The following is a 23,124-nucleotide window of genomic DNA, read 5'->3' as shown; positions in this document are numbered from 1 at the left end:
TCCTCATCTGCCACTCACCATGAGCAGGCTGTATTAAATTTTTATATTTATTGACATTTCATTACCATAATTGACTGCAGTTGGTTCTCTAGTAGAAGGCACAGGGCTGCCTCCTAAGCAGGAGAATTGGTCCCTTGAGTAGGATTTGCAATTAAAAACAATGCAGAATGGATTTTTTTTTTATTGTGTAAATATGATGAGTTGAATTTTCGGCTTTAACTAGAGAATACTGGGTGTGCAGGAGGCTTTTTTCAAGAGTGAGCAAAATTATAAGTCAGTGGAAAGACGACCCCCAAAGGTGTCAATCAGTTTATAGAAAATCAACTGTGCATGAAAAAGCCTCAGTTAATGTCTTTTTGGAAAAAATTGGTCACATTAAAGAGTATACTATCTAGCTTGTTCGGTCCTGTATGCAGAAAGCAATATTAAAAGGTTTATTAATTCTTCCACCTTTCAGTTCACGATTAAACATGCTTTTAAAAGACAAAAATTAAAAGAGCCTAGTTCTTGAGCAAAATGCTTACTTGCATACTGACATCTTAATATTTACTTAACACTGTATGACAAATTCCATTTGGTAAATCAAATCGACAAATGGTTTCCCAGTTATTATTACTGCACAGTTTAGTTGATTTTGGTATTGAAGGTGACAAGTTAGCTGGTATTTTTGAAAACAGGAGCTTCAGTGATGCTTTCATATCACCTAATTTAGAAATAAAGCAGTAGGCATAAAGTTATGGCTGCACAGATGACTGGAGGTGTAAGTTCCTCATGTACCAGTACTCACTGTTATCTTGCATGGTGAATATAGTAATGCTAAAGAAGTAATGATAGAGATTTAACTGGGTTAGCTTAGTACCAAAGCAGTGCCAACAGAACAGCACTGTATAATTTATGCTGCCACTTGTTCTTGCCATTCTGGTACTTACACGTAGTTGTTTAGGGTTAGTGTGGATATCACTGTATGTGCTATACTGCAGGCTGTGCTGTAGTACCATTTGCTAACTGATGTGCTTAAATCTAAAATTAGGTACTGGAAACCTCCACTCTGCTGCCACTTAACTTTGTGCTTAAAGTCCTTGCTGGTCTGTCTTCCACTTAGAGAGTCAAACTGGCTCTAGGCATGGCCAGGACTACTCCAGTCGTGACAGTGGAAAATAACTGCGCGTCCAGCTCATGCTACAGCTCTTTTAATATCTATGGACTAGATTACCTAAGGCATCAAAAATGCCAGACTGGGAGTTTTTCAGCAGTCAACTGAGATGTGAGGAGTCCAGGGTCAAATCTCTAGTCCAAAGAGCGTGTGAAATATATTAGAGTATATCCTGGCAGTTGGGGCATCTGTTGAAAGTCAGAAAGATCAAGTAGCCTCAGGTAAGCCTCATACATCTTGTAGACGTGTTCTGATCAAGAATATTGGGCAGAAAGAGAGATCTGGGAGAGAACTTCCAGTTTTGTATTCCAAATAGAAAATTGCGCTCAATTCATTTCAACAGACAGCATTCATGTAATACCCTTCTTTTCAGCATTTCTGATAGCTACTTCTTACAGCTACTCTGAGTTTGCTGGCCTTCCCGGCTCCATGTGTTGCAGAGGTAAGCGCTGGGTGGATGAGGCAGCGGGCTTTGCAGGAGAGAATACAGAAATACTAACAGCAGTGAAAAAAAAAAGCTGATAGTAAAGAGGATCATAGTTAAATGGGACTGCAGAGAGATATGGCCATGCTAAGTATTTTTTCTAAGTCCCTTTTTTTTGATCCAGTTCAAAGTGACTTAAAAGTCCAAACACCTTAAATGATAGTGGAAGCAAGTTAGGCCAGTGCTGAGTGTTCATGACAATTCTTCTTAAAAGTAATATATCTTGGTAAAGTACCTACAGTTCAGCAGCATTTATAAAGTCAGCTATCAAAAAAATTTCTCAACTGATAAGCAGAGCAGTTAAGAGATGGAAATGACTAATACTGCAGATTTTTTTTCTCACATGAATTTAGCTCACTGCGTTTTTGGCAGCAAACATCTGGGTGCAGCAAAAGACCATCCTCTTCCTCCCTGCTCTGCTCTGTGCTACTCTGGTAGCAGAGCCTGCTCCTGGCTTTGGGGACTCAGACACTGCTCCCATCCACAGATGGCAACCTGCACTGAAGGCCCTGAAGCCTTTGAGGTGGCTCTAGTGTCTGGCTATGTGGCTGGGTGAGCATTTCTCCCAGAAAAAGGCATTGGGCATAGTATATACCAAGCAAGCTAATTTACTGTCACATCCTTAATTACTTTCACTGTTTCCTGAGGTAGGAGAGAATATATATTTTGCTGGCAATTGTGTTGGTTATTAAATTCATTTTCATATTTTCATATTATTAATACTCTCATTAATTATATTTAAAACAGTGTTCATGTTATGTTTCAAAGCAAATGTATGTAGAAAAGCACACAGGAGAAGTGCCTACACAGAAATCGAGGAGGATTCAGCACAGACAAAACCAGCAAAGGCTCATATTAGTTTAGGATATATTAATTAAAATAGTGATGACTTACACAGTGTAAGATGCTTGTCATTTTAACATGATATACAATAATAGAAGATAATGAATTAAGTTGCCAGTGGACTTTCCCCTAGGATGATGTTATTGTGCTTGCTAATTAGTTATAATATGCAAATGGTAACACTCTAAAGTATTGCAGAGTATGTCTGACTTAGTTTCAGAAAAGATTAGTACATCAAGATTGGAAAAACTCTGTGCCCTGTTGTTGATCGTAAATAAATTCATTTATAGTAGATATATTTATGTCATAAAAGGCATGGTGATAAAAATATTTTTAAGTTTCATTCAGAGAGCTATTTTAGCCAGTAACATTACATTTTCTACTTTTCTAATGGTGGTAGTCCATTCTTCAAACTATTAATATGAAGATGTTAAAATATAACTAACCTAGAGTACAATAGAATCCCTTTCTTTGCTTCAGTGTTGCAGTGGTCTTTTTGTTTCTTATGTATAGACGAGGTGATATGCAACCACTGCTGAATGTACAATATTGGAAGACAGTCCAGTAATGGAAATTTTTTGTAATTTTTTTATTTCATTTTTCTTTCTTACACACTTATATGAACCTCTTCTCTACTACACTGAACTCCTTGCCATTGGTCCAGAAGACTGGTTGCATTTACATTGGATCCCAAAAGTATCTCTGCTTCAGTAGACTACGGATGGTTGGGACAGATAGATGTAATGCTTCTGTCTTTGAACTGGATTTGGAATTTTATCCTTAAAACCTCAGTGCTACAATAGGTTCAATAGCAAAGCAAATGTGAATAGAGATTAGTTTTTTCACAGGCGTGTTCTTTCTCTAACGCTCTTCTAAATTTGTACAACAGCGCTGCTTCTGCAAGGGTCATCCTTATTTGTGAAACAATCATCTGCAGCCTACAATCTGAAAATGAAGCTATTTCCTGAGAACCTTTTTAACAGTAAGGCAAGTTGGTCACCTAGACAAGCAGATTCTCTGAAGCCAATGAATTCATGTACATCAGGAGAGTAGAAGCCTTTTCTGCAAGTGGTAAGTCTAACAAAAATGACATTGCCACAGAAAATTCCCCAGGCAAAGCCCCTATGCGATACCTCAAGACCTTTCAATAAGGTACAGCTGAAAGAGCTACAGAGCACCCCATTTCAGTGGAGGTTCCAGCCACAAAATACTGATCTGAATTGAAGTTAGATTATGATTTGCTTCAAAACAAAATGCTGTTGAGATCTTGGTTATTCCTCATGCTCTCCTAAGGTGTTCTTTTAGAATATAAGTCCGGGTGAGAGGATATATATGTATGATTGTATGATGTATATGAATTAATCAGTAGTTTGAACAATCTCAAAAAGTATCAGTTTTAGGCATATTCTTAGGCAGCCTTTTTAATCTGAAAGACTTTGACCAAACTCAGCAAACAGAAGATCTGGCAACACTGAGGAGTGGAGGTATGAACAAAATGAGCAACTTGTATCTGCGTAGCTGACCCTACAATTGATGTGTTGTGTGTTGAATGCTGCCTGAAAATGCAAGAGCAATGACATTCTGTACAGAACTTCAGTATCTGTCCTGTGTGTGCTGGATCTTGAATGTTGACTATGTACTGTTGGAGTAGAAGATATAAAAATAAAGCGCTCAAGTTGGATGCATTAAATTTCTATAATTACAAATTGTCTGTTAAAATTACAAGGCACATGGCAAGCCTACTAAACTTTGTGGATGGAGAGCATATTGGCAATGATTTACAATTAACTACCACATTGCAAATCACTCCTTGGCTGTTTTCTATTATGAAATGCATTTGTGCTACTTTATTTCCTTTTGAAATGGTAATTACTGCTGCTGAGGGGCAGTAGTTAGTGCAGAAAATGAAGTGTGCAGCACAGGGAGGAACTTGTTTCTGAGGAACTGCTGAGGAATTGTAATGATATGAAAAAAGTGCTTTTCTGACACACATGCACACAAAAGAGGTTCATTTATGAAACTTGAACCAAATAAATAACAAAATAAAGTAAACCACAGCCTTTTTGTGCAAGGGACATTGTTCACTTCTTTGTTGCTGACTGTGCTTTTTTTCCAATCAAAGTAGGAATAGTGGATTGACACTGGGAAAAACTCATAAGCCAGTGGCTTGAGGGAAACGCACATGTATGGTAATGTGATAAGAATGCCCTAGGGTAACAGGTGTGAGCTGATGTGTTTGAAAATTATCGAGTGTGCTTCTAACTACTAGCCCATTTTAGATACCTAGGATTGAACAAAAAATGGTATGGCCCTGGAGAGCTAGATTAAGTTTGACTTTTATATCTGAGGAGCAGAGGCTGTGCACTCTGAGTGGAGAGAGCAGGTATGCTCTAATTAAGTGGTGGTAAGCTCCCCCCTGACAGCTTCCCCCTTGACTGTGATTGTAAAAAGGACTGTTTTTATGAGTAACTTTTATGGAGGAATATATTAAGGTAAGCAAGGAATGAGGCTTCTAAGGTCTTAAATTTGGTAACTTGTGGTGATAATCATGATCTCTCAGGTAATAAAGTAGGCTTTCTAGCTCCGGACCTCAGTTTAAAGTTAATATATTTGAAAACAAGGTGATTGACTGTAATTTTGCTCATAGTGCTCTGCTGGTAGCTGTAAGTAAAAACATATACAGCACTTTTCATCAGAAGTGTCAGAGTGCTTTCCACACTTTAATCAATTAATTTCTGTAAGATGTTGGCATGTTTATTTCCTTTTTCCTACTGGAGGAACTGAAAGTATTGGGGCAGCAGCCAGCAAGTGTGCAGCACTTAGTGGAGCAGCAAATACTGGTAATGCCATGGTAGAGAACTGTGGTTTTCCAGAATTATTTTACAGTTAAATAGTGGAGAGGAATGGTCATATTTCCCTTGTCATAAGCACGTTTGAACTAGTCTGGTGTCTTAGAAGGACAGTGGACCAACTTGATGCTGCCAGGATGGTCCGTTCTGATGTTCAGAAGTAGTCGTAGTGAATCAGATTGGCTTAACAAGAAATTCAATATTGAGCTACACTGCCAAAAGGCAGTAGTATGCAGCAGGTGAAAGCAGGAAATGGCTCAGAACAAAAAATATGGAAGCACTGTCTAAGTATGTAAGGAAGATTATAAACTAGTCTGTTTAAATCAGCTAAAACTGAGACTTGTGCAGGATGTCAAATCACTAGTAGAGGAAAAACAAGGAAAATGTGGGACTGTTGCTGGAGTTGGCTGGTGATTTAGTATTAGTGAACATAGGCTGGACTGAAGTACACAGTGCCTTCTTTGCATCAGTCTTTGCTAACTGGGTCTCCGGAAACTCTGCTTCGCAGCAGAACTTAGGGAGGAAGAGAGTCGTATGCTGAAAAAACTTGCTGGAAGGAGAGGGTCTGGTTTGGTATCCTGATAATATGGCTCCCTGCTCCCCAAGCAGCCTAACTGTGAAGAGGAATGCACAGAGGATGGAAAACTCAGGGGTGCTTGCACCAGTTTCAAGTGACAAATGTTGGCATAGAAAAGCCAAACTAGGTTGAAAGGAGGATGCATTAAACTTACTTGACAAACTTGGAGCAAAAATCGATATAATCTGTTCAGTTTACCCAGGTTTTAATTTAGTTGGAAATATACAGCTTCCAAAACCAGGTGATGATTTCTAAGCAGTGCATTTAATTAGTGCGCTGTTGTCCAGCAGCAGTAAAATGCTGTGCTTTGCCATGAGAACATGTACAGCTGCTTTTTTTCTGCAAATAAAGATAAAAGTGGCTAATCCAGATAAGAACTATTACTGTGGAAAAATGGAGGCAGTGGCAAGAATGTAAAGATATGTAAATGTCTTCAACAGTTTCTGTGGAATTTATGCACTCGGCACCTTTAAAAGCTAGCTCATCACATAACAAAGGAGGCATTAATTTAGCAGTTTACTCAGTAACAGAAATTAGTCTATTGCTTATGGATTAACAACAAAGGAATCACACAAGAACCCTGTGTAGTAAATAAAATAGTTGCCAGTATAATTCTTTTTGTTTTGCAGATTGTGAAATGCAAATGGAATCAGTAATTTTGTTCAGTAGCATTGACATATATCAGGAATAATGCAACTAATTTTTTCTCATATAAATAGAGCCTGCTACTTTATTTCATCTAGGTTTTAGGGACTTTCCACAAAGGTGCAGGAGTCAGTTCTATAGAATTTTCCCACTACTTTTCCTGTACAAGTGGATCATTTTCCCCTTCTACTGTACATCTTTTAGTCATAAATGCAGTTATTTCTCTTCCTTTTCTAACACTGTAGCCATTTCTTAATGCTAAGTGTTTATAATGATTTTTATAAACACTTCTTAGCATTAAGAAATGGCTGCAGTGTTAGAATTGTGACTAAAGCTATAAGCAGATTCCTGAGCACACAGGCACAAATGGAGAATCTGTATTGTTAGAAAAGGGAACTCTTTCCCATGTGTCTACATCTAGGCAGTTCATTTTGCAGTTGCTTAAATAGCAGTGGACCGTCATTTGTTTTCACTTTGAATTAGGAACATAACATACAGATGCATTTCTCTTTGATACTGAGGTTTTTTTTCAGAAAGAAGAATCTTAGGAATAAGGTTCCTTATTGTGTTCTTTGTGCTTTGGAGAATATGGGTGAGTCAAAACTTCCTACTTCATTCAATTTTTCTCACAGTTTTCCTGGTATTTGCCCGCATTATGGCTCTTGCATTTTGGGTAACCCAGGCATTTGACATCTGAAGAAAACTAGCTGTTGGAAAGCTGTGCAGAAACTGGAGTGCATGTTCCCCAAGACAGCTCCTGAGACAATATCTGCATGCATATCCTATGATCTGAATTATTTTCCTGGTTTTAGGTGTCTCAGCTCCCCAGTCTCTCACATAAGAGCATACTTCTCTAAAAGCAAGGCATTTCTGAGGCAGTAGCTGCAAGTGATCTAGGTTTCTGATCCAGTTACTGATTCTTTTGAGTAAACCATTATTCTGAAGGGAAAATAAATTAAATTGCTTAGACCTAAAGCACAGAGTTTGGGATGTCTGTTGTTGCTGTCAGAAACAAACCATTTTAGCTCCAAGAAAATAAATCCTTGAGAAACACTTCTCATCTGCTGTTTTTCAATCATTGAGGTATACAAATATATTTGAAAAGCAAAGTGCTTATGATTATATCTGCTTTTATAAGTTTAACTGTAATCAACAGACCACGAACTGAGTGCACAAGTCATTTTAGCTACATTATTTGTGTAGAATCTCTGAGAATACAGAAGTGCTTCTGACCTAGTTAAACTCCTGCTATTTTGAAAATGATTATTAAAAAGCCATCAATACTTCTCTGAGCCCACATACTCACTTGTTGCCCAGTAACCAGAAGGATGGAGCCTTCTTTCCCGTGTACCACTTGCCGGTAAATGTGATCTAGAATTAAGAGTTCACTCCAGCAGTTCTGAAGCAACTTCATTTGGTCATCAACCTGTAAAGCAGACATTGGTGGTGTTACACTGGAAATGAGTCCTACATCACATACATCACACTACAGAGTCTGAAAGCTGGCTACCATGCCTCCTCTTTCAAATATCAGGATAGTCACGAGAACAGAAATGCTATCAAAAATTATTTGTTTCACAAAGCTGCTATTCTCAGCTGAATAAACAGAACACTGCTGAAATCATTATCTGTAAAAGGTATAGAATATTTACAGTTGATGATGTTATGCAAACTAATAATAGTAGAATAAGATAGTTCTGAAATGCTTGTAGCAACATTATATTGTTTTTGGTAAAAAAGAAAAATAGCATATCCAATGCTAATGTGAACTTTCCCATCACTGGGTTCATCATTGAACCTCAGCTTTTGTAAATAGAGAAACTCTGCTGGTTCAAGACCACTAATGCCGCAACAAGCCCAAGTCAGAGCCAAGTTCCTTTCAAAAGGAAAAAGTAAATAAACAGGTAAACATTCTCCATAAGAATGACTGTCTAAGTATGAAAAAAGAACACATAAACACGAGCTGGGTGTCTTCAGGTGTCACTAGCAGGGCACAAAAGAGATGTATACAGGGCAGTGACAGACATACCACTGCCTGCATGTGGGGATAGCAGGAGCATTCTGGGCATTCTGTACAAGCAGCCTGCATTAAGTTTTTGGTATAATGCTACTTAGGATGTGCAGAATATTGGACAATAAAGGCTCTCACTAAACTGACTGTAATTGCAACTAGATAACTAGATCCAGTCTCATTCAGTTAAAAAACTGAAAATTGATGAAAATTCGCAGGAAGATGGGGAAAAACTTTAAGTCAGAGTAAACAACAGTATCCTCTGGACTTGTTCTTACAGTGCTTACTGACTTCCTCCCTAAAAAAAAATAAAGCTTTTGACTTCAGACAGTTCTGGAAGGGTTAAAGGATGCATACATTAACTTTGCTACAATTAAGTGGCTACGGTGGATGTGGCAATAACATCTATATTATTCAAAGGGCTCTAAGAGCCTGCAATGATATTAACTGCTAAACAGATTTAAAATGATATAAAATAGGAGAAATAAAACAGAGAAATTAGCAGAGAGTGTTCGCAGTGGACGCTTGCATAAAGTTTCTCAGAGACAGTTCTGTTAACATAGTCTTTCAGGCGTTCTTATTTTGATTGATTTGGAGCTATGATAATGCCCAGGAAATTGTGTGTGAAGAGCAGACTTGCACAAGCTGAATTAGATACTGCAGTAGTCATTTTCAAATTTGATAATCATTTGTACAATTAATTTTTGCACTTTATCATTTCAAGCTTGTTTTCTAGTTATGTGGTAGAGAAAGGGGTAATGTTTATAACTAATGGATTTTCCAAGTGTCACCTATGAAAGTTAGCTAGTATTTTGTCCCCATTTCCAATCACTTGCCATATGGCTTAAACTTCAGTGTCTTAGACATTCAGTTCTCTCTTTGCCTCCCTCATTTGTCAACTTCCCTTCTCCCCTGTCACAATTGTCTCCCAGCTGTTCTGGTCCCATTTTTTCTCCCTTAGATTTCTGTATCAAATTATTCCCCCTCGTTGGACTGTGCAAGGAAATGAAATCAGGAGAGAAAGGGAACAGATCAGCATGAAGCCGATGTAGAAGCTCCTGTGTGCAACACAGACTTTTCTCCCTCACAGCCTTCGCTAGGACCTTCTCCACAACTGCAGCAGGTATCTCTGCTGGGAAATACTTCATTCTGTTTGTTTTTCTCTGTTTTGTTGTTGTTGTTGTTGTTTGTTTGTTTTCTTTTGGTATTCCAAAAGAAAAGAGAACGAAGGAAATTATTTTTAAATATTGCCAAAATAACACATAAGGTTGCAAAAATTAATCACTACAGAATTATTTAATGTTTGTGTTAAGATTGTCTGTTTTATTCCTATGTTTTTTCCAATCTGCATTTGTGTTGTAGAGATATTAATGCATAGGTACAAGAAAGGGCTGAATTAGTATGGGATAAAACACTCTCAATTTTGGTATTCCAAAAGTTTTGCTTTGAGGTTTTGAGCATTATCTTTTAACATAATTGCTGTTCTGCCTACAGTCACAGTTAATACATGTAAGCTCAGATAACACCTATAAGCCACATAGGCATGGGCAGTAGAGATGGAGGACAGAAGGTGTGGACTCTGTAGATGGATATATTACTAAGTCAGAGTAAAGCTTGTGCTATCACAAACTCAGCCTTGCTCTATCTGTGTGCTGTCTGTGACTGTGATAATTCATTTCTGTTCAGACTGCAGAGCAAGGCTGATTCTGTATTAAAAGGTATCTATTCCCCTGCCTGCAACATGTCTTTGGCTAGAAAGCTATTACAACTAAGTGACTTTTTAGCTCAGGAGTGGTCTTCTGAATTATCCCAATGAAACACTCACCACCAAAATGTGTGCCAGATTTGAAGTAAAGCATTTTTAGAAGGAATTGTTTAAAATTTACAGATTTCAGTACTCTTGGTTTTTATGTGGAATTGTTCATGATCATTCTCTCCTGTGTATAACCAAAGTGTTACAAAATTCAAATAAATAATGCCAACATTTGATCCTAAATTAGCATTTCAGATAAAGCTACCACAGCTTACATCTGAATAAAACAAGCTGTGAGACAGTTTAAACACTGAATATCCATGTCATAACAACCAATACCTGAATAAGAGGTCAAGCATTTGATTGTATTATAAATGACATATTTCTAGCTAACCCATCTGTCTCAACCACAGGCAGCAACTTTTGAAAACAAACTGCACTTTACAGGTCTGGCTTTCTGAAGGCCCCAACAGCAGCTAGTCTGCAATCAAAGCCTACCTCCCAAGCTTTATCATATCATTACTGAGCCAGTGCTGTGAGAACAGTATGAGATGGCAAAATCACAAAAAAATGTTTTGCACATAGCCTGTTCCTGCTGTTCTACAAGACTCATAAAACTAGCAACAGCGAACATCTGCTAGTAGTTCACAAAATCTGTCTCTCTGTATTCACTGCAATTTAACCAGTGAAAGCCTATAAAATGGATATCATAAAAAGCAAAATACACATCCAAAACACAGTGTTGGCTTCAGGAAACGATTAGATCCAGCTGCTTTTGCCATTTTAAGAAAGCTGGCAGGGCAGCAAAATGCTTCCCAGTTTGTGCTAGGAAGAAACAGAGATGGCTTTCAGGAGGGTCGCAAATTAATAAAATGGAGGAGCAATTTCAGCCTACTTCTGAAAGGAGTATAGATGAGGAAAACCACATACCTCTGCTAACAGATACTGGATATAAAATAGAAAACAACACAAACCACTGAGTAAATGTGGTAACATAGCACACCTTATGCTAGGATTAGCTGGCAGTCTTTAGGAAGTGTGTAACATTATCTAGAGCACAAACGCCTTTGTGTTTCTGTGGCACACTTGTGCATAAGCATACATTGTCTGACAAAACAAAAAGTTAGCGCTTGGCCACAATAAATGCATATCTTAAAATGATCTTGAAGCCAATGAGGTTTAAGCTTTGATGGATAAAGTGCAGAATGAATTCTGAAAAGGAAGTACTTTGCAGAAAAAGCACCTTGTGAACTTTAGTTTCTGTGACTCCGAAGCCAGAGCATGTTAGTCCTCCATTAACATGGTGAGGAGAAGAAAGGGTAAGATTCTGTGACCACAGTGTCTTAGCTCCAGTCATTAGCCTTCAGTAATCAACACTGGTTTTGTTCATTGTATGCATTCAGTTAGAAACAAGCCCAAAAGCTTGTACTGGTGGCTAAATTTTCAGCTTTTTTGGTTTGTGGAGATTTTTGAGACTGTTATCAATTAACAGTAACAACAAAGTGCCCCTTTGAAACAACTACTGAGAATGCTTATAAATAAAAATTGAACATCATATGACCAACAAGTGGCTACTACAAGAACTCTCCCCAGATCTGCAGCTGCTCCCTGCCATAACAAACCATTGACATAAGCATAATGTAACCCATGTCTCACCTAAGCAAGTTGTCAAATGATATATCCATTTGACAACTATGTAGCCTCAAGCAAAAGCAAGAATGAATACTGTGCTCAGATGGTTAAATTTAGGTCCTGACTGGCCAGTGGCATTCAGATGATGACTCTCATCAGCAGGGACAGTATAACTGGAAGTTGTTGCTGAAAAAATGGTTTTTAAGGGAAGATGTGGAGGAAGCTAAGGGAAAAGAATAGTAATGTTAAGATTGTGAAAGCAGAAAAATGTCTTATTTGTAAAACAGTGACTGGATAACAGAGGAAGCAAGGAGAGTACTTAGGAGGAGTTTGTAAAGGAAAGGGTGTTGTGCAGTGAGAGGACATGAGGGAAGTGGATGTCAGGTAAAGCCATGAAGGTGAAGATTATGACGTTGGATATGATACAGAATTAAAGGGATTGTGTGAGAGTAAGTGAAACTGCTCGGGCAAAGAAAGAGCAAGTACTTTGTGTCAGACAAAGAGAGGATGGCAGTTGTCACGAGCAGAGATGAAAATGGATATGTGGATACTATCCACACTCAAGAAGTAAGAATATTAAGGCGGAATGAGGGGTGGTTTTCTAATAGCTTTAGTACATGAAGGTATCCTATTTCAATCCTTTTTTCTTATAAGACAATCCTATTCAACTATGATTATAGCAAGGACAAAGAAACATGTCAGAATTTGGAGTTATCCTTGTGCTGTTCGGATTACTTGGAGCATTTTCCTCACATTACAATTGGAAGATAAATGGTCATTGTCACAGCCACTCACCACCACCCCATCATGCTGCCTACCAGCTATCGTACTAGCCAGAATGAATAACAGCATGGCTCACTATATGGAAAAAAACACAAACAACAACACACAAACCTCTCTGCGTCTATGAGGGTTGCTCCAAAAGTAACACCTTCTATTTTATTAAGTTGGCCCACAATGTCTGAAATGGATGTTGGTGGTATGGAAGTAGAGATTGAACCTTCCCATCAATATCCCATTATGTTTTGTTGCTGTGTGACAGATGGCAGCAGAAGAGTGGTCTGACAAAATGGTGTCTGACATGGCAGTGCGTATGGAGCAGAGGTGTGTCATTGAATTCCTCCATGTGAAAAAATTGCACCCATTGACATCATGAACATTTGCTGAACATTGATGGAGACTAAACAGCAAATGTAGCAAAGTGAGGCAGTGGGTGGTGCATTTGTTTCAGCAGTGGTTACAGTGATGTTAAGGACAGGCCACATTCTGGATGGCCATGCACAGCTGTCACACCACAAAGTGAAGAGTATTTCCATCACCTCATCCACACGAATTGGTGGTTTACAACCAGAGAACTGCACCTGGAGCTGAATTTTGGAAACAGTGGTGGAGATGTTAGAATCTCGCAACATTTACTCAAGGTAAGTCTCAAGAATGTTCACACACGAGCAGAAAGAACACTGCGTACAAGTTTGTCAGGGCCTGTTGAACCAATATGAGGCTGAAGGTGATGGTCCCAGGATCACATCATTACTGGTGATGAGACATAGTGTTACCTCTACAAATTGGAGTCAAAACAGCAGTCAAAACAGCAACACATTAATTCCTCTTCAAAGAAAAATTTCAGGATGCAGCCCTCAGCAGGTAGAGTGATGTGCCGAATTTTTGGGATTCCCCCACATGAGGGAATTACTGCTTGCACAGCCTGTTTGTCACAGCACTTGAAAAGGCTGCAGGTTGTGCTCTCCCCTGGTTGTCTCAGCCATTGTGCATCCCAGCTCTTCTCAGTAAAGCCCCAGTGCAGAACTGCTGTATGGTTGGGTGGGGGGAGAGCATGTCTCAGGACTGGACCAGATAAAGGTGGATCTATGCCCCAAGTACGAGATATTGCCTGCATTAGCTTCCTTCATAATTTCACTATGCGGTAGTATTTCTCTTGCAGAACATGAAAAAAAAAAAAAACAATATCAAATTTGTGTAAAAAGTGAGACAAAGAAATGTGATTCTCTGTTCTTTCCACGTCCTCTGACCTTTTCCCTGGGATTTAGTAGGACCATGGGGCCTAGTGGCACTGTGACACTCCTTTGTGTCCACTATGAAAGATTCATGTGGCTTTGCTCATTGTACAGTGAGCTGTACACTGTTAAATATCCCGATACAGGTCTAAATACAGATTCCCAGATGAACCACCAAATTCTTCCCTGCAAACTGGAGTTATAAGGTGACTTGAAATCACTTGAGTTTTCTGAGTTCTGAGTTCTCTGCTAGCAAGGATTAGAAAACAAGCATGCACTAGAACATATTTAGACACAACTATTGGTTTGCATAATTCATCTTACACTATATAACAAGTCATGCAGGATATTTCTGGGGGTGGAGGAAATAGATTCTCAGATTGAAGTGTGAAGGTCTAATCCTCAGTGCTGTGGTGACACATGATCTCTTACTGGGACAGAAAGTTGGACTGAGCTGGGGATGAGGCGGTTGCATTTGTCTGCCTACTCTGGAGTCCCACTCAGCCAGGCCCTGAGCTCTTTTTTGGGGGGGGGAAAGGTGGGTGGGGATAACGACTGGAAGGCTGTCTGGCTTGCTGGGGCCTCTGTTGACACTGCAATACCCAATCCCACATTATCCATTGCAGCTTAAGGAAGGACTTATCTCAGAAATGCTGGTTACTCATCTGAAAAATTATTTGTGCTGATGTTACAGATAAGGAAGGCTAGTGCAACACAAGAGTAGTATTGTTGTAGAGTGTATGCTTCCCACAGCATGGGACGTTAATCATTATAAACTTTTGTTGTCTCTGAAGAACAACATTCAAATTGTCAAATGGTAAAATGAAGAATAATGTGTATGTTTTGCTGAAATGCTCCTTAATCTTATCAAAACCACACCGTATCTTTCTTTTAGGAAAGTGTTTCACAGTATTTAGCATACAGTAACAAATAACCCACAGATTTATTGTGATATTTCTTCTGAAAAGGTATTTTCAGCCTGGCACTAGATGAAATACCTGTTAAAAGTTTCAGGGTCATGTTTTTTTTAGTGTGTGTTTCTTTAAACTAAATATTTTCACTATAATTATTGCTAGAGATACAGTTAAACAATATGCTCACTTTTTACCCCTCTCTGCACCCCTCTCTCTGAGAACCCTTCTTCATCTTTTCAATTGCATCAGCCGGCACTATGGCTCTATGCTTTTCTGCTACTGAAAATTTAAAAGGGTATCTAATGTTTAAAACAAAAAATACGATGTTTAAAATTTATGTGATAATAATGTGTTGGATTCAGCTGAATTGTTTTTACTTATGTTTCTAAAAGGGAATGCCAATGCCACTTTCAAATTCTACGGTCATTGAATAGCCATTTCCTTGTGAACATGAAGTGATTAAACATCTGTCTGAATTGTTCAGTCTGAAGCACAAAGGTTCAAGGGATGGCTGAACTTCCTTTCAAATGTACTTTGGAGATCCCTTACAAGTCATTGCAGACATATAGCTTGAGTTGTTACTTCATTTTCAGATGCTATAATGAAGCAAATTGCCCCAAATCAAAGTTTTATAAGACAAGTGCATTCCAGAGGCTAATTTTTACTACTGAACACATACGTGGTTTCCAAATCATTACATAGCTAGGAAAGTATTTGAGCTCTGCACATGGGTTGCTGCTAACAGTGGGAAACCTGTGCAAGGTTGCTGTCAAAAGCCTGTGCAGTTTTGAAAGAGAATGCGCTAACTTACGTCATCAATGAATACCTTACTAAAATGTGATTACCATTGATAACCTCAGTAATAAAATGCTACAGAGTTCAAGAAAAAATGATTTAATATTAGCTACAATTGTTCCATCTCTTTACTATAAACCTGTGTTATACAAAATTGCCCGTTCTCTGTAAAGTCAGTAAGCATCTTTACAGCCCCTGTTAGATGACTGTCCTGTTGGTGTCTAGCTCTAGTGTGAAGGGAGCATAAGACATGTTTGGTGGCAATCTACATTTTTTCATGATTTAGAAATGAAAGGAAATATTTGAGTGTGTGCCTTTTCCTGCTCCTTTATGGCATGTAAAGAGCATCTTACAAAGATGCAATTATACTCAGTATGTGCCTGTGTGTGTATGCGCATATGTGCATACTTTTGCCTTCAGTAGCTTCTGAATCCATCAGCCAGTGTCAGCTGGCTTCAACAGAGAGTTCATGTATCCAGGCCATTATTTTCATACATGCTTTCCAGGAATCGGTATCCAGATAGAAGAAAGTAAGTGCTAAGCACCACCCTGAAGGAAAGACTAATAAGCTTACCCTATATTCAACATTAGAGAACCGAGAGATAGAGGGATAAAATGCTTCATTAATTCTCTGCTTGTAGAATTACTAATATTTGGAATATCAAACTGGCTTTCACTTTATTAAAGGCATAGATAAGGAATTTATAGCAGAGAGCGTTGTTTTGTCTTAGAAAGGCCCCATGCTTTTGTATTCACAAAATTTGAAGTGAATACACAGTGCCCATGCTTTGAATGGCACATAGTGTTTCCTGCTTAGCAAATGCCCATGGGGAGATCAATGGCTTTGTAACATCTCTCTCCTCATGACCTAGGACAGCTCTCTAAGATAACTTGAAGATTCTTATGGGTCCCTTCCAGCTCAGGATATTCTATGATTCTATGATTCTTCTATAACTGTGAAAGAGGGGATCACACCAGCCATGACCACACATTTCCCAGTTTCAGTGTTCACCTTCTGTTTACTCAAATACTTTCATTAAAAAAATGGCCTTCAGCATCAGTTCATGACCATCCTGTGTTCTTGCAAGATTATAAAACAATGTGTATGGTTCTGACGTGTATAGGGATGCAGCAAATGCCGATCCTATTAAGGAATAAGACCTCTCTTCTTTTATTAGTCTTTGGATTCTCTATTTGGAGAGCATCCCACTCTCCAGATACAACAGATTTAAGTTCTTTAAACATCAAATGAAAGGTCTGTCATTATAAACTTTATGTACATGTATAGAGTGCAGCAAATGCAACTTAAAAACCTATTTTCCTCCTGTTCCTGAAAAAATATATGCATCTCTTTGCAAACTGCACAAAGATTACTTAGTATTTTGCAGTCAGCATTATTTCTGATGAATTATAAATGTGTTTTTCTTAGGTTCTTTTTTTTTTAATCTGAAAATAAGGAAACAATTTCTTTGTAGCCCCAACTGAAAGTTCTGCTTACAATGCAATGTTTTTTCCCTGTCAAAGCGAATGCAAAGGAAAGAGGAAAATTATTCTTCTCAGCACCTATTTCACAGTGTGAAGAAGGAGATGTCTTCTTCAGGACTGGACCCATAAAACTGATCTTCAAAATACTTCTCCTCTGTTTATCTCTACTGATGTTATTACAGTATACATTTATCCTTGGTCAGATCTAGAACTTAAAAAAAATCAGATAATGCTGTGTAGTTTGTGTAGCAGTTTTGAGAGTAAAACTGTTTAGATCCCTTGAATTACTCCAGAAATACTGCTGTTTTCTGATATGAAAAAACTGAATTCCAAAATGTGCTGGGCCTGATTCTTACCTCTCAACTTGCATGAATGTATGTCCTTAGACTTATGTCAGACCCACACAATTCATCATTGTCACTGTGGGTCTGATCTGCATTTTAAGAACTGCAGTGATGTCCTCTGGGGAATCAGAAGACAAGACTGAGTCTTGTAGATTTTAAAGTACTGGTGGTGAATTTATTCTCAATATATTGAATCAGCAGTTTCACTCTATTATACAGCAACTTTCGATTAAAGTCTCCAAGGGCTTCTCCAAGTCACAAGTGTTTCAACATTATCTGAAAGGGGTTTTAATATGTAATGCTCCCTTCCTGTTTGATGATTTGTTGGATAAATTATCACATCATTTTTCTTAAAATAATAACACCAAATCTCGACAGAGATCAATACAACACACAGGTATATTGTTAATAGTGTAAAATATTAAACTCATAGTAATAACTATTTTCTACAAAATAAATATTCTATTAAAACTCAAGTATGGATAATATGGAAAAATACTTTTAGCTTGTGACACAAGAGACATGCTAATTTCAGAAAGAGCCCTTTAATATGGTAACAGGCTGGCAGAGCAATCTCCCAGCACACAGTATCCTATTCTTTCAAGTGCTGTATGCCCCCTAACACCAATTTTTGCATACATTTATACAAGAGTTGCTTAAATTGTCTCTAATTTAAATTACACTATATGGATACCTTCCCATTTTGCATTTCTCTACATCCAGGACATCTATTCAAGGGGTGTGGAGTATGGGAAGAGCGCCAGCCAGGAGAAGTAGTCTTATTCTGTTAACAGCTGACACCTACAAATGCTGGTTTGTGTGCACAGCACCAGTCTATTTTCCCCAAAGGGGAAGTATGCAAGTAATCTGATTTCATGGCTAAAAAGGAGTTACTTTAAAGTTACAGCAGCATAATGAGAGAAGAAAAATGTTTCAGGTATGTGTTAGAGATACCCAGGATGGGAAACTTTATAGACCACATAAAGAAACTAGTAAATCAGATGTTATATACCATTTCTAGTAGGCACCAAAGGTGAATGTAGAACTAACTTTTATTCTGAAGAATCTTTTTTGATTTGCATAGTAGCATTTAGGTTTTTATTTTATTTTGGTTTTATTACATCAGTAATATTTTCCAGATTAAAATATGTTATGATGCGACTCCCATGGAGTTCCCTCTTCCACTAATGTTATATTGATATTACTTGTTTGCCTACTTATTATATATATGTTATATGTGCAAATAACTATGTTGGATATAGAAAGACCAGTTCTATATTTTAAATGTTCTTTATCTCTTGATTGCAGAGCATTTCAGTGTTTGTCGGAAACTAGAATATGTGGTTTCTATACTTTGCTTTTCATAATCCTCTAAATACTTCTGACCAACATCTAATTAGAGTGTAACTGCAGATATTTCTTTTTGCCCTTATTTGAATCACTGAAACATATAGAACTTAAGTCTCAAGACTGGATTCCGCAGTTAAACAGAACAGAAAGTCACCTGTATTACACCTTTGGCAACAGAAACAGGTAAGGCACTGCACTTGCGATACAAATGTACTTCCCACTGTTTTCTGCTTTGTAATTGAACTGCTGAGAAAATACCAGCAAAAGCAGTAAGAAATCTTGAGAAAGAGTGTCTTCAAACAAGATGTAAAGGAAATGCAATACTGATGAAAGAAAAAATACAGAAAGGTTGTCTTACGTCCCAGGAGCTGCAGCAGTAACAGTAAGTCACTGGGGCAGAGATGGAGAAAGAAGATGCAATGATACGGGATAAAGTGGAAGAATATTTAGCATTGGAAATGGGTTTATCATGTACTAATTTTCTGATTAAATAGGAAAAGTTTCTTAAAAACATCCCTCAGGAAAGCTGAAGCCATAGAAGAAGGTAAGAACTGGTGAGTTACTGTATACAGGAGTGATCCAAAACACTCGGTTCTTCTCTTTATGTCTTAAAAGCATTGCAGAGGCTCTTGGTATGCAGCTACTACCATCTAGCTAAATTCTTTCAACTCTGAATATCATCTAGATGAAAAATTAGCTTCTTTCCTGACAAATGCAATTGTAGAAGAGCAGTCAGAGCCATGCTATTAAAAATCACAGGAAGTGTTGATTGAATGAATGTTCAAGAAATAGTGTATTGAATTTTTTTTTTTTTTTTTTTTAATTTATCCCTTTATTTGGCATTGCTTCGTTTATCCCACTTCCTTTTTCCTGTATGCTCATTTGAAAATCTCTTAAGTATCATTAAAATAAGGTTGTCACAACTTTGCTCAGGTCCCATACAGATATAAGCACTGCAGTTAGGATTAATGTTAATGTTTGTTTGAAGATATCCTTGAATAAACTGTTTTTTATTTGAACTGCTTTTTCTGTTGATGAGAAGAGTTTTTGCGGTACAAAACATGGATCAAGAAAATCTTTATGGGTAAAAATGATGGAGGACAGGTGAAGGAAGCAAACACAGCTAAGCAAGCCACTGACTTTTCTCTGTTGTCAGAGGTGGACACGTTACCAGGTATCTAGATTTTGAGCCTCTGTGCTGAGCTCCTAAATATTTGTGTGGAAAAGAATAACTGTGAATTTAGAAAAATGAGAGACTAATCAATCATCTAATTGATAAGTCTTGTCTATGCTCATTTCTGGATGTTCCATGTTCACTGCAGGGGTGTTGGACTAGATGGCCCTCAGAGGTCCCTTCCAACTCTAAGGATTGTATGATTCTATGATGTCAACTTTGGGGATGAACAACAAAAGTTGCTCTGATAACTTTCCATTCACCCAGGAGTGCACCATGTGCTACAACTCTGAAAGCTGAGTTCTAGTCAGACTGGCAGACCCTTGATCAATGGACAGAAGTTTATAATAAGATGGCATAAATTTTGTTTTTAAAAAATCAGCTTGAACACAGCTTGTGTTCAAGTGTCTGTCAATCTGCTATTAATCTAGATCTGAGCACCATTTTGTTTGTTTTCTAATTAAGTTTATGAGATTTATTTCTGAAGATTTACTATGACTAAAATATCGCTTTGATACCCAAATGTATCAGAGGATTCATTCACTAATCCCATATTTATCCCAGATTTATCAAAGAAAAGTACATTCCAACACTGAATCAAATAGCTCTTGTCTAGGTGTATTGGAACTTAGTTTTTAGTATGACTCCATACTAAGTCCATGTAAATCTGTGTAGGGCAATTTTCCTAGCTATAACAGCCTGAATGGCTTTGAAATCCAAATGAATTCAGTGTACAAACATTCAGCGTAATTTTACTGACAAATAAGAGACTGATTTCTCTCTTTGGCTCTTTTTTTTCCACCAAACTGCCTGAGTGTCTGTCTCTTTCAGACTACAAATCCTTTAAGGAAGGGTCTGCCAATTGCTGTTTTTATGCAGTACCTGTTTATGCTGCCGTAAATCTAATAGTAGAAAAGTGTTGCCCTTCTGTGTGAAGCATGCATGGACACTTCTCTGTAAATAAAGTTTAACATCATTCAGTTTAAACAGCCAGCCTACCAAATAAATCCAGAACGTCCAGTTAAATAATACAGCAAGGTATTATTATCGAAGTGCACTGTCTTCTTACATAAACGTAAGCATCAGTTTAACAACACAATGAGAATATTTTTTTGCCTTTTTTTTGCCTTTTTAACAGGGTTATTGTATAACCTGACATCCTAGGTAACAGCATCTTAGGTGTGGTGTCATAAACTATCCTGAGGTTGGATGGCATATAATAAATTATCTCATTATAAACATCTTTGAGACTGATTCAACAATTCATATGCAGTCAGAAGTAAAACAAACAAACAAAAAAACCCCCACAACAACAAAAAAAGTCTTTTTTCAGTAGAAGACTTCTAGGAGGAGGTACTCTGTTTGTATTGCTTTACGTCTCTGAAGACTCTGCTAATGCTTACATTTTTTTAGTACAACCTAACATAAGCCAACTTCTGAATTCAGACTCTGGCGACAGCTCCTTTTATATTCCCTCTTGCATGAGCACACACAGCACCAAAATCCAATCTACTGTGTCAAATATATGCATTTTGTAAATATGTGACTATTTGATAAATGGAGTTGAATCTTTTTTTTTTTTTTTTAGGTTACTTCTAACAACGGAGTGATGTGCATAGTTTATTTTTAGCTCACATGTTGCATGCAAATCACCCATTTCTACAGTATAATGTGCATACAAAGTTTGCTGAGGTGTCCAAACTAGATTCACTGTGAGTACTTCACCAGAAATATGCAATTAAAATGTAATTCATTTCTAGATATCATCAATATTCTGTCACAGTATAAGGGGAATGGACTAGATGACCCATGAAGTCTATTCCTACCCTCATATCTATTATTATTACCTCATATTAGTAAAATTACGTTTTGAGGTCACTTATATGTGCTGATTCCCTTTACACAAATATTTGGCATTAACTAGTTGTTTGTGTCCATTTCTTCATGTTCTATTTATAAGGGATTAAGTACAGGTAGAACATCAAATGTAGGAAAAACCTGATGTTTTGTTGTAAATAATTCATAAAACAATGTTATGACCCTTATTCCCTGTGAGTCATCCACATAATGAGCCACCCAAACGAAGCAGTGAAAACATCCACTTCCCCTGCCACGGGTGTGCCCTGACGGGCTCCTCGGGGTCAGAAACCCATCCATCTCTTTTCACACACGAGCTAATCAATTCAAAGAGGGAAGTGCCAATGAGCTATTGGATCAATATGGTGAAGTATGGAGATTGATCTTATCCCAGAGTGACTGCATTAACAGACTCGTTAGTGTGACCTCTGCCCTCAGGCACACATTATACAGGATTGCAAGTCTGATATCAGAATGAAGACCTCAGGTCATTGCTTTTAATAATCTGCTTTGCTGAAAGAATTAAAATTAAATCTGCAAAGAGATGACTAATGAAAATACAAAGTGCTTTCTTCTCCTCTCATCTTGGAATGCTTGCAAAAATCGGGCCAGCTTTTTGCAGCTCCCACCACCAGTGGCAGTCTGGCACAGGACCTGCTGGGCCACACAGGCTAAAATCTGCTGAGGGCGTTTTAGTACAACCAGAGGTATTTTGCTTTCCTGCCACAAAAAAAATGAATAAAAAGAAATTGAGCACAAAACTCTAAAAAGCAACAGCTGTGTTACAATCCATGAAAGCCTTCAGTGGATTGCTTTCGCTGTTCTGTCTGCTCCAGAGCAAGGCTGAGTGCCCAAGGTGTTTCCCTGCTGCTTGCAGAATCGCAGTGGCTGCTGCTGCTGCAGTGGAGTTGCTCACACTGCTGAGCACAGTGCTGCCAGCAACAGCGTGCACCAGCTTGGGTCCAGCCCAGGGAGTCACAGCATGCTGTCACTCAGGCCAAAGGCTGCTGACTTTGGTGTCAGTTATCTGAACAGCTAGCATGGAGTAGCTGCTCAGGAATTGGCCCCACAGGCTGTGCCATGGGACATCCAGTGTGCTGATCAAATCCTGACCCAGTAAAACTGGTGAGATCCTTCTGCTGTGCAGAGCTCCTTGGAGGCACTGGGATTCTCAGTACGTGTGTACGTCCTGAGTCCCATCCTGTCCCTTTGTCGACCTATGCCAGTAAGTGTCACTAACTTT

At 38.2% G+C, this 23,124-nt stretch overlaps 2 protein-coding genes across 13 annotated transcripts in view; one reads left to right on the top strand and one right to left on the bottom strand.

Annotated features, from left to right (window-relative positions):
* The window catches only part of ZNF281 (zinc finger protein 281), a 128,609-nt gene extending 109,043 nt beyond the window's left edge, over positions 1-19,566 (top strand). For 4 of the 8 annotated variants that reach the window (XM_090146158.1, XM_090146155.1, XM_090146154.1 and 1 more), the window contains 4 exons: positions 3,370-3,551; positions 9,524-9,685; positions 18,224-18,437; positions 18,955-19,566. The gene's annotated coding sequence lies outside the window, so the exon portion shown is untranslated. The remainder of the gene's footprint in view (positions 1-3,369; positions 3,552-9,523; positions 9,686-18,223; positions 18,438-18,954) is intronic. The other 4 variants (XM_090146161.1, XM_090146157.1, XM_090146160.1 and 1 more) reach the window with 3 other exon arrangements.
* NR5A2 (nuclear receptor subfamily 5 group A member 2) overlaps positions 1-23,124 on the bottom strand; it is an 87,003-nt gene that overhangs the window by 28,758 nt on the left and 35,121 nt on the right. For all 5 annotated transcript variants that reach the window (XM_090146175.1, XM_090146174.1, XM_090146178.1 and 2 more), the window contains one exon: positions 7,858-7,977. In XM_090146175.1, the coding sequence (XP_090002301.1) occupies positions 7,858-7,977 (120 nt within the window). The remainder of the gene's footprint in view (positions 1-7,857; positions 7,978-23,124) is intronic.

Source organism: Phasianus colchicus, chromosome 9 (genome assembly GCF_987193195.1).
Source record: "Phasianus colchicus chromosome 9, bPhaCol1.hap1.1, whole genome shotgun sequence".
Classification (NCBI taxonomy): Eukaryota; Metazoa; Chordata; class Aves; order Galliformes; family Phasianidae; genus Phasianus; species Phasianus colchicus.
This window is presented reverse-complemented; position numbering and strand designations above follow the sequence as displayed.